The 12,292-nt window shown below is 46.3% G+C and overlaps 1 protein-coding gene across 1 annotated transcript; it reads left to right on the top strand.

The window, feature by feature from the left end:
* The first annotated feature begins 5,793 nt into the window (after nt 1-5,793).
* On the top strand, nt 5,794-11,673 carry SULT4A1 (sulfotransferase family 4A member 1). The gene is made up of 7 exons (XM_053462230.1): nt 5,794-6,081; nt 7,739-7,869; nt 8,682-8,762; nt 8,856-8,982; nt 9,063-9,157; nt 9,892-10,030; nt 11,078-11,673. Exons 1-7 carry the CDS (start codon nt 5,913-5,915, stop codon nt 11,188-11,190), a joined length of 855 nt encoding a protein of 284 aa, XP_053318205.1. The 5' UTR covers nt 5,794-5,912; the 3' UTR covers nt 11,191-11,673.
* The last annotated feature ends 619 nt before the right edge of the window (nt 11,674-12,292 follow it).

The following is a 12,292-nucleotide window of genomic DNA, read 5'->3' as shown; positions in this document are numbered from 1 at the left end:
ACGTGTGACTCCGGGGAGCCAATCACAGAGCGGGAGCAGAGACCAGCCCCCAACTCTGCCTGCCAGGGCATCTTGCAGTGACGTCACTGCCTCCTGTCACCAAAACAGTGCAAAGCATCATTCATACTGCACCCTGGGGGGCAGACAGATCCCTGCTGGGGCAAATAATACGAGATAGAGCACTGAACCCATCAGCCGCCCTTATTATATACCCTGAACCCATCAGTCACCTATAGACTATACCCTGAACCCATCAGTCACCTATAGACTATACCCTGAACCCATCAGCCACCTATAGACTATACACTGAACCCATCAGCCACCTATAGAGTATACCCTGAACCCATCAGCCACCTATAGACTATACCCTGAACCCATCAGCCACCTATAGACTATACAGTGAACCCATCAGCCACCTATAGACTATACACTGAACCCATCAGCCACCTGTAGACTATACACTGAACCCATCAGCCACCTATAGACTATACACTGAACCCATCAGCCACCTATAGACTATACACTGAACCCATCAGCCACCTATAGACTGTACACTGAACCCATCAGCCACCTATAGACTATACAGTGAACCCATCAGCCACCTGTAGACTATACACTGAACCCATCGGCCACCTATAGACTATACACTGAACCCATCAGCCACCTATAGACTATACACTGAACCCATCGGCCACCTATAGACTATACCCTGAACCCATCAGCCACCTATAGACTATACCCTGAACCCATCAGCCACCTATAGACTATACCCTGAACCCATCAGCCACCTATAGACTATACACTGAACCCATCAGCCACCTATAGACTATACACTGAACCCATCAGCCACCTGTAGACTATACACTGAACCCATCAGCCACCTATAGACTATACACTGAACCCATCAGCCACCTGTAGACTATACACTGAACCCATCGGCCACCTATAGACTATACACTGAACCCATCAGCCACCTATAGACTATACACTGAACCCATCGGCCACCTATAGACTATACCCCAAACCCATTTGCCACCTATAGACTATACACTGAACCCATCAGCCACCTATAGACTATACCCCGAACCCATCAGCCACCTATAGACTATACCCCAAACCCATCAGCCACCTATAGACTACTAACCAGTCAGTTTCCATAACGACTGATATTAGAGCCATCATTAGTCAGTTCATCACATTAAACAATCTTGGGGTTCAGTTCCGTTGAAGCCCCCGATGAGGTAATTGTGATGTTTGTTGCATCACATATGAGGTCTGCAGCTTCTTGGTCGCTGACAGGTCACAGAAGTCTCGGCTCTGTTCTTCCTGCTATGTCTCCCAGTAACTTGTGTTTTTCTCGGGATCTTTGCGTGTTGGGTGTTACTCCCGGGTATCACCGCGATAATGTTATGTTATCAGAATGGGGCAATAACCAGCGTTTTCTGGCGTGATGAACTTTACTCTTGTTTTTTTAACCGCTGCGTATCGTGAATTATAAGAAATATCGGGAGGTCTGGGACAAAGTTCCAAATCCAGAAACAGCTGTCTCAACCCTCAGCGTAACACGATGCACACATACCTTACACACGCTACACGTGCTACACACACATACCTTACACACGCTACACGTGCTACACACACATACCTTACACACGCTACACATGCTGTACACACATACCTTACACATGCTACACATGCTATACACACATACCTTACACACGCTACACATGCTATACGCATATACCTTACACACGCTACACATGCTACACGCACATACCTTACACACGCTACACACGCTACACACGCTACACACACATACCTTATACATGCTACACATGCTGTACACACATACGTTACACACGCTACACATGCTGTACACACATACCTTACACACGCTACACGTGCTATACACACGCTACACATGCTGTACACACATACCTTACACACGCTACACAGGCGCTACACGTGCTGTACACACAAACATACCTGCTAACTGTCCCTGCTTAGTCTGACCAGTTCCTCTCTGACCCTTAAACCAGACAGTGGGAGGGTTACGGCCCAAAAAACAGGAGCTCTAACATATGACCTGGGATGGACAGGTGACCTCCCTCATATGACCTGGGATGGACAGGTGACCTCCCTCATATGACCTGGGATGTACAGGTGACCTCCCTCATATGACCTGGGACTGACAGGTGACCTCCCTCATATGACCTGGGATGGACAGGTGACCTCCCTCATATGACCTGGGATGGAGAGGTGGCCCCCAGCGCAGGAGTATCTTGGTCTTCACCCTGACCTGGTCTGCCGGGCGTGTGCTTCTGGCAGGAGAATCTTTATGGTTGGGGTTGGCCGGCTCTTTAGAACGTGTGGCCGATTCAGTAAAATGTTCGATGGCGTCGCGTTCTTCCTGCGCCTCGCGGTTTGGAGGATGAAGACCTCGCCGGTGATTCTATTTCTTGTAACATTGTGTTTGTTCCTTTGTTTAGGAAACATTCTTTAATTCTAGATCAGCCGTCACCGGCCCGGCCCTGGATCTGCTAAGAAAAGAGTTTTTTCCCCCGTCCCAGTTCAGGTAATCTGCATCTGGAATGCCCACTCCCATGAATCCGGACCGTCATGTGGCCTGACTCTGGATTACTTTTACTAAGAAAGATTAGTATCGGGTAATTCCGAGCTTTGGCCGGACTCCTTCTATTACGTAATGACTTCAATAAAATTATTAGAACCCAAATCGGCTATTTGCGCGTCATACAATTGTAATTATTTTATCAAAAGCGGGAAAGCGAGGCAGCTACCGGGGACAGTGCCTGAAAATCGAGACAGTCCTGAGAAACGGGACACTTGGGAGGTATACTAAGGGCACCTTCAGAGAATGTGGGGGAGTGGGGCACAAGTTCCTCCTTAATGAATCTAAGGACATGAGATCAGAAGTGTTATGTTTCTTGGTTTATAAATCATTATATTATAAATGTTATATATTACATATTATATATATTACATATTACCGTATATATTATATTATATATATAATATGTAATATATTACATATTATATATTACATATTTTATATATATATATTTATAATATATATTATTATTAGAAACCAGGAGGCATTCCTGAAACACACCACTGTTTATCCAAAGCCTTTGGCACACCTGCTGCGGTGAACCACAACTCCCATCACATTCAGCATTAATTAATGACTTCAGCAAGTGCTGAGCCACCTGAACACACAGCATGATGGCTGGATTAGCATGATTGGAGTATCTCCCAGAAAGTGTTTCTTTGGAGGTTATCTAATACAAAAGTTTGTGTGGCTGGGCATCATGGGAGTTGTATTCCCCAGTAACTAGGTTTTTGGGGATGCCTATCCATGCATTCCACTCCTTCAGTGCCAGATGGGCAGTCAGAGGCAGGCAATGGGAGGATTTGGTTTCATTGGCATGATAGGAGTTGTGTTTCACAGCAGGTTAACCCTTTTAGCTGTCATGGAGGGTAACAGCAGTTGTGGGAGGGCTGGCAAAATTCAGGCCCGGGGGCAAATCCAGCCAAGCGGCCACAAATAATAAAGCCTCTTAATTTCTAATTAACCGACAACAGGGTCAAAGTGCAAATCCATTCATGTGCAGCTTACATGTTTTAAAGAGACGTAAGGGAGCACAGAAAGGATTCAGTTGTCATGTAAATCCCGTGTTCCACTGGGGGTTATACAGACAATTGCAGATAAAACAAGCAAACAAGCTTCAGGACGTGACCCCAATCTTTAATTTACTGTTTGTCCCAATAAACCCCCTTTATCTGCAGACCTGGAGCCGCCGTTGCTGGCGGCCATGTTATATTTTGGGTGACTTTCCCGGCTCAAACACCACACTGAGCTGATGCTTTATGGCAATGCTAATGAAGTCCGTTCCTCCATAGACTTTCATTAGTCAGAGAGTCCAGCTGGGTGATTGAAACTGAGCTATTCTTTTGTCTCCCTACAGGCAGTATGAACTAGGAATAAAACATAGTGGGACTTACTTTTTTCAATCACTGCAGCCTTTAGGGAAATTGCCCCCCCCAGCCCTCCCTTGTAAGGCAAATCAATAAGCATGATGGGAGTTGCATTTCACAGTCCCTAAAAAGTCCCTAGGAACAAAGTGGGGCTCACTGAGTAAACAAAGGGGCCAGACCTGGGGTAACAGAAAACATCTCATTAGGCAAGCAGGGGGCACTTGGTATTTACCCCCTGTAATTTATTCCAATGACAGCCAATGTAAGAATCATTCTGGGGTAATTGTGTGGAGGGTAAAGTGAATAGTGATATAATTGGGTGAAATAAAGAAGGGGTGATTGTGGGGAGACAGAAAGCCACATCTCTCTTTTTGCCCTCTGTCCTTTTGCCCTGAGGAGGGCACCAGAGGGAATTCAGTGTTCATATGGGCTGCCTAATTTACATACAGGGGCATTAGATGGAGGTGTTTTGGGATGATTTTTGGCTGGGACTGACCCTGTTTTTTGTTGGTTTTTTTTTACAAACCCCCTCAACACAAACTCTGCTTATTTTTTCTAACATTCCAAAGTTTTCTGCTAACGGAACTGAAAATTTAAAAAAATGTTTAATATGAAATAACAATGTAAAAAATATATACATTTTGGGTAAACAATCCATATGTTATGTAAACAACCACAACATTGTTGATAATATAGCCCACCAACCAGCAGTCGATGTGGCCATGGAGTCCTGTGTGTGATCTACAGCGATTTGCCTCCTTCAGGGCAGACTGTTAATGATGGACAATATGGAGAGAGGGAGGGAGTGCGCATGCGTGGTGCATCCCTGATGCTAGGTGCGCGATGACGCCTCTGCTGCATCCTCAGGACCACATTACATCACCCAGCTCCCTGCTCTCAGCATCAGGACTCAGCCGGAGGACCGAGCCAGATCCCCGCACTCAGCATCAGTGACAGCCAGATCCCCGCACTCAGCATCAGTGACAGCCAGATCCCTGCACTCAGCATCAGTGACAGCCAGATCCCCGCACTCAGCATCAGTGACAGCCAGATCCCCGCACTCAGCATCAGTGACAGCCAGATCCCTGCACTCAGCATCAGTGACAGCCAGATCCCCGCACTCAGCATCAGTGACAGCCAGATCCCCGCACTCAGCATCAGTGACAGCCAGATCCCTGCACTCAGCATCAGTGCCAGCCAGATCCCCGCACTCAGCATCAGTGACAGCCAGATCCCTGCACTCAGCATCAGTGACAGCCAGATCCCTGCACTCAGCATCAGTGACAGCCAGATCCCTGCACTCAGCATCAGTGACAGCCAGATCCCTGCACTCAGCATCGGTGACAGCCAGATCCCTGCACTCAGCATCAGTGACAGCCAGATCCCTGCACTCAGCATCAGTGACAGCCAGATCCCTGCACTCAGCATCAGTGACAGCCAGATCCCTGCACTCAGCATCAGTGACAGTCAGATCCCCGCACTCAGCATCAGTGACAGCCAGATCCCTGCACTCAGCATCAGTGACAGTCAGATCCCCGCACTCAGCATCAGTAACAGCCAGATCCCTGCACTCAGCATCAGTGACAGCCAGATCCCTGCACTCAGCATCAGTGACAGCCAGATCCCTGCACTCAGCATCAGTGACAGCCAGATCCCCGCACTCAGCATCAGTGACAGCCAGATCCCTGCACTCAGCATCAGTGACAGCCAGATCCCTGCACTCGCACTCAGACTCATGCTGCCTCACCTCCTGCACTCAGCCTCCTAACCTGCCCGGAGACTCCTAACCGGCACCCAGACTCCTAAAATACCTTCAGCCTCCTTATCTGCCCCCAATCACCCCTACTCCCAGCACACACACTGGCCCTCGCCTGTAGCCCTATCCTTCTGCCTCCCGCCCCCCAGGGACCCTGAGTATGGCAGAGAGTGAAGCAGAGACCCCCAGCACCCCGGGGGAGTTTGAGAGCAAATACTTTGAGTTTAATGGTCTCAGACTGCCCCCCTTCTGCAGGGGCAAAATGGAGGAGATCTCTAATTTCTCAGTCAGGAACAGTGATGTCTGGATTGTCACCTACCCCAAATCAGGTAAATCTGCCCCTGTTTATCATGTGTGTGTATATACATGTGTGTGTGATGTATACATGTCTGTGCTGTACATATCTGCAGCATATGTGCCCTTCATATACATGTGCATGTATGTTGGCATCATATGTGATGGATGTAGATATTTAGAATGTGCGCATCATGCACCGATTGTTAAGAATTGTCTGGCCTTTATTTGGGGTGAATTAGCTGTGATTTGATCTGGATTTAGAAAGAGATGAAATGTAGCAGAATGAAAACATGGGGGGGGTGATTGGGTGTGGAGGTATATGGATTACGTAATCACCCACCAACCAGGCTCCCCAGACAGTGACGTCATGTGAATAACAAGCAGGGCATTTTGTGTTAACCACTGTGCTGCTGGAATGGAATCCAAGCATATGGTATATTATTATTCTAAACAATAACAACAATAAAAATAATAATAATAATAATAATAATAACAATAATAAAATAATAATAATAATAATAATAATGTATGTAAATAATAATGCAGACCTGGGCACACAGAAATAATGACAATTGTTTCTATTATTTCACATTTTTTATGTTTTCTGAAAGCATTATCGTTACCACAAAGCCAAGGTGAATTTAAAAAAAATGCTAAAAATTGGCACAAAAATGTTTTTGGCCAGAAAAATATTTGCTAACCCTAAATTATTACAAACAGGGGTATTATTGGCCCCCAGAATCTCACATTAATGGAATTAGAATTTGGAGTTCTCAGTATAAAAAAAAATCTGATTTCCCTGTTAAAGTTAATTTAAGATAGTATATGATTAATGAATGTTTTTACGTGATGTGGTTCCTTTGTTTAGAATCTTTGCGTTTCTATAAAACTGTTACATTATTAATTTATTATTATTATTATTATTTTATATTATTTATTTATTTAAGTGGATAAATATAGCATTCATTTAGTCTGCTATATCGTTTAGTATGTGGATTTAGGGGATATTGGTTATTGGTTAGGTGTTGGGTTATGATGGTTTGGACCTGGCATTAAACAATAGAACTTAAAATTCTGTCCATGTTCCGTGGTTACTCTGTTTCATTTTTTTTATTATTTTTCTTTATGTCTAAAAGGAAAATGCTTCCCAGGATGCACCTGGCCTCTGAAATTGGCTTCATATTGTATTTTTAAGTAAATCAGTTTTACATTTTCTGCTAAAAGTAAAACAGAGAATAGTATTTCTTTTCTAAAGTTCTTTTTTCTATTTTTGTAAAAAAAAATAAAAATAAACAATTTTAGGACAATACAGAAAATGTTTGTGCTTTTTTTTAGATGTTCCCAGCAATCCTTTCAGTAAATCAATAATGTCCATGAAATTCCATCCGTTTATTGGATTAATGCTCTAATCATTTCCTGCCAATCGGTCTCTCCGTCCCTCAATTTCAAGTTCTGTAAACTCAATCGCACCGGAGTTGGTGCCTTTTACTGGACTAGCCTAGAAAGAGCTGCAGCGTTGCATAAGCTTATTATTATTTATCGTTGTTTTGTATGGTGCCATCATATTCCGTAGCGCTGTACCCCCCCCCCAAAAATGCAACATTCTTATAAAAAATGCAATTTACAAAGAAAGCGTTATATGTAGCTAGAAACAGGCATGAAGTGTAATGGGGGTCCATGTCTCGACAGGCACGAGTTTGCTGCAGGAGGTGGTGTATCTAGTCAGCCAGGGAGCAGACCCAGACGAGATTGGTCTCATGAACATTGACGAGCAGCTCCCGGTACTAGAATATCCACAGCCCGGTCTCGATATTATTAAGGTAAGTGAATAGCTAATGGAATGGCAGGGATGGATTTGTCTATTCAGCCATAGGATGGGGCTTTCTGGTAAACTTCCATCTTCTGGAGGACATCTGCTCTTTGAGGGCCCCTGGTAAACATCCACCTACTGTAGCACATCTGCTTTTTTGGGTTCCTGGTAGACATCCCTGTTCTGGAGCACATCTGCTCTCTGGAGCTCTTTGTAGACCTCCATCTTCTGGAGCACATCTGCATTGTGGAGGCTTCTGGTTGGGCCGCCATCTTCTGGATCACATGCACACTTTGCAGGCTCCTGGTAGATCTCCATCTTCTAGAGAACATCTGCACATTGGGGGCTCCTGGTAGACCTCCGTGTACTAGAGTACACCTGCCCTTTGGGGCTGTCGGTAGACCTTCATCTTCTTGATGACATCTGCACTGTGGAGACTCCTGGTAGATCTCCATCTTCTGGAGCACATATGCACTTTGGTGGCTCCTGGGAGAGCTCCATCTTCTGGAGTAGATCTGCTCTTGGTGGCTCCTGGTAGAGCTCCATCTTCTGATCTGCTCTCGGGGGGGCATTATATAAAAATATTTCTGATACCTTTGGAGAAGGTTGTGGTTCACCCGTGTCTCTGGAAGGAGGAGATGCCTCCTGAGGTTATAACTTGCTGCTTCTTCTGGATATACTTTCAAATCTCGATATCTGGATATAACTTCCTAATATAAATGGTTCCGGTAGCTCGATCATCACTGATGTTCTCAGCATGCGCAGAACTAAATCATTTACAGAACATTTATACCAATATTTCTGATTATTATTATAATTTAGGAGCTGACCTCTCCCCGACTTATAAAGAGTCACCTCCCGTACCGATTCCTGCCGTCGGATTTACACAACGGGAAGTCCAAGGTAACCTTTTGTTTGTTGTTTTGACAGAAATAGCCCTTATAAGTGGTAAATCTGGTTTTTTATTTATGTTTATTTTTTTCTTTATGTTTTTAGGTGATATATATGGCCCGGAACCCCAAAGATTTAGTTGTTTCTTACTATCAGTTCCATCGCTCCTTGAGGACTATGAGTTACAGAGGAACTTTCCAGGAGTTCTGCCGGAGGTTCATGAACGACAAGCGTAAGAAAACCACTTTGGTCTCCCTGCCATGTAAAAAAATGTAAAACAAAATACTAATAATGAAATAATTTTGCCCGCAGTAGGCTACGGTTCGTGGTTTGAACACGTGCTGGAGTTCTGGGACCATCACATGGACTCCAACGTCCTTTTCCTGAAGTATGAAGATATGCATAAGGTGAGGAACGCTCGGGAACCGCATAGAAACGGAAACGCGGTTCCGAGAGACGCGGAGAACGTTTGTCTTCTCACAAGTCAGGAATTCTTAGCTTTACTTTTCTAATTCGAAAAACAACAGTTTATGCGCAAAAAACTCTGTAATAAATAAAAAATATAAATAAATAAAAACTGTATACTGCGTGTAACCTAACCCCACACAACCCCTCTCTCTCTCCCATCCCCTCTCTCTCTTGTCTCTCCCCATATAACTCTCTCCCATCCCCTCTTTTCTCTCCCCATCTCTTTCTTTCTCCCATCCCCTCTCTCTTTTTCTCTCTCCGTCTCTCTACTTCCCATCCCCTCTCTTCTCCCCTCATCTCTCTCCCATCCCCTTTCTCAATTATCTCTCTCTCTCTTTGCCATCCCCTCTCTCTCTTCTCTCCCCCTCTCTCTCTCTCTCTCACTCTCTCCCCCTTCTCTCTCTGCCATCACTTCTCACTCTTCTCTCCCCATCTCTCCCATCCCCCTCTCTCTTCTCTCCCCACCTCTCTCTCTACCATCCCTTCTCTCCCCATCTCTCTCTCTCGCTGCCATCCCCTCTCTTCTCTCCATATCTCTCTCTCTCTCTACCATCCCTTCTCTCCCCATCTCTCTATCTCTCCCATCCCCTCTCTGTCACTGGTTGTAATGTTACCCCCGCCGCGTCCGGCCGTCCTCGGCCCCCACGTTGAGCTCGTCTTGGTGTCTTTGCAGGATCTGGGGACGATGGTGGAGCAGCTGGTGAGGTTTCTGGGGGTCTCCTATGACAAAGCACAGCTGGAGTCCACGGTGGAGCACTGCCACCAGCTCATTGACCAGTGCTGCAACGCCGAGGCGCTACCGGTGGGCCGGGGTAAGGGGCAAATACTGTCACCTCCTGACTATCTGACTCGCCTTCGGGAACCAGGGGTCCTGCATATATATATATTTAAAAAAGATTTAACTTTAACTCTTTGACTGCCAGACGGCTGAAGAAAACAGATTTGGCCCCAGTTGACCTTTAACCTTTATAGATCTCTAATTTTGACATAAAATCCGGTTTGTCGCTGTCTGAGACTCGCCATAAAAGTTACATTTTCATTGAGTGTTTGGACTGATCCGGGCGTGCGTTTCGTGATTCACTTTCACCAATTCGGGGATAAAATATAAGCGGGGGGTGGAGGGGGGGTATTTATTATTAATGAGAAGATTCCCGTGCTGGGAAGGTTCATAACGTCCAGTAAAAGCGCATCGTAACCCGATCGATAATATCTGTGCAGACGGCGGAGTGCAGCGCGTTTACCCCGTCTGCAGAGAAATATAAATATACCACGGAAAAGCTTCAGGAGGATCATAGAACCCGCCGGCAGATCGGCCCCCGGCGGCCCCCGTCTAGTCGCCGGTTTCTCCCGCTGTAAAGACTCAAACCTTAATCAGTCGTTGGTCTCGTCTTAGATTCAGGAGCCGTATGTCTATCCCATGCGTGTTTAATACCCTCGCTGTATTACCCTCTACCACCTCTGCTGGGAGGCTGTTCCACTTATCCACCACCCTCTCACTAAAGTAAATCTTCCTTCCATTCCATCTCAGTCTCTGACCCTCTAGTGTTAGATTCCGGTCTCTTGTTGTAACTTTTCTCCTCCTTTGAAATAAATTCCCTCCTGTCCTTTGTTAAACCGCTTTATGGATTGAAATGTCTCTCCCCATCCCCTCTCTTTGTCTTCTCCGGTCTGTCTCGCTCTCTCTCTCTCTTTCCCATCCCCTCTCTCTTCTCTACCCCAAGCCGGTCACATTGAGATCCCTCCGTCTTTCCTGATCATTTGTATCCCGCAGACCCCGCCGCGCATGTAACCTCCACACCTTTCGCTCTGCGTCCCCTGTGGTCCTTCTCACCAACGCGCTCTATTTGTCTTTTTCGCAGGCCGGGTGGGACTGTGGAAGGATATATTCACCGTGTCGATGAACGACAAATTCGACCTGATTTACAAGCAGCGGATGGGGAAATGCGATCTGACGTTCGACTTCAGCTTATAAAAAGACAATGCATGCGCGACAGCCGTGTACTACGTAGAGAAGCTTCCGGCCTCATACCCGCCGCGTGATATCCTGTAATCACCCCGCGTAATATTCTCACCGAACCCCAGACCGCTGCTCGCCTCTCTCTGTATTCACCTTATTTAATGGCAGTTAACTCCTGCAGTGCCGGAGCACTTAATGCACCCCGCCGCTCCATCACAAAAAGGGTTAAAACTTTTTGGGGGAAATAGCTGTTGGAGCGTAAGAATTCTGCTGTATGTGGTACGTGTGACGCGGTCTCTTCCGGGGTAACGTTCTGTGTATTTTTTAGCGCTTATTACTGGAGGCGGAATGAATGTTTGGCGAGCGCCGGGCGCTGCGTTCGGGGGGCAGGAGGCCGGCCCGCGCCGGGCACTATGTGTGTGTGAATCTCAGGGCTTTGTCGTAACGTCGGCCGTATGGTTTGTGTTATAAATGAATATAAATAAAATCTTCTATACGTCAAAACCCGGCCGCGACCTGTCTGTGTTCCTCCTGCGGTGAATTCCGCACGTTTACAGCCCTCACTGCGGCCTTAAAGTGACGGAGCAGAAAAATATCTCAATAGTGATCCAAAATCTACTTCGTATCGGAGCGCATTCTGCCACAGAAATAATTCAATATGTCCGGCTTCAGGGAGAGGAGAGGGGGGGGGGAAGAGAGAGACGGATGGGAGAGAAGAGAGGGGGGGTGGTAGGAAGAGGGAGACGGGGAGAGAGGAAAAGGGGGAAAGAAGAGAGATAGGTGATGGGAGAGAGAGACGTAGGAGAGAAGAGAGTGAGAGAGAGGGGATGGGAGAGAAACATTTCACAAAGGACAGGAGGGAATTTATTTCAAAGGAGGAGAAGAGACCGGAATCTAACACTAGAGAGTCAGAGACTGAGATGGAATGAAGGGCAGTTTTACTTTACTGAGAGGAGGGTAGATAAGTGGAACAGCCTCCCAGCAGAAGTGGTAGAGGCGAATACAGTGAGGGGCCAGCCTGGCAAGGGTCGCATTTGAAGGACATCGGCGGATTTTCGCGAAGCCCAGCTGGAGATCAGACCTGAGTGTGGATGGGACATTGGTAAAGCGAGTGGGA

Source organism: Spea bombifrons, chromosome 4 (assembly GCF_027358695.1).
Source record: "Spea bombifrons isolate aSpeBom1 chromosome 4, aSpeBom1.2.pri, whole genome shotgun sequence".
In the NCBI taxonomy this organism is placed as follows: domain Eukaryota; kingdom Metazoa; phylum Chordata; class Amphibia; order Anura; family Pelobatidae; genus Spea; species Spea bombifrons.
This window is presented reverse-complemented; position numbering and strand designations above follow the sequence as displayed.

What these genes read in the sequence shown, in the direction of transcription:
- SULT4A1 (XM_053462230.1), top strand. Translation starts at nt 5,913, where the DNA reads ATGGCAGAGAGTGAAGCAGAGACCCCCAGCACCCCGGGGGAGTTTGAG. An exon ending in CCGGTCTCGATATTATTAAG is followed by an intron (nt 7,870 to 8,681) that starts GTAAGTGAATAG and finishes ATTATAATTTAG; the next exon opens with GAGCTGACCTCTCCCCGACT. An exon ending in GAGGTTCATGAACGACAAGC is followed by an intron (nt 8,983 to 9,062) that starts GTAAGAAAACCA and finishes TTTTGCCCGCAG; the next exon opens with TAGGCTACGGTTCGTGGTTT.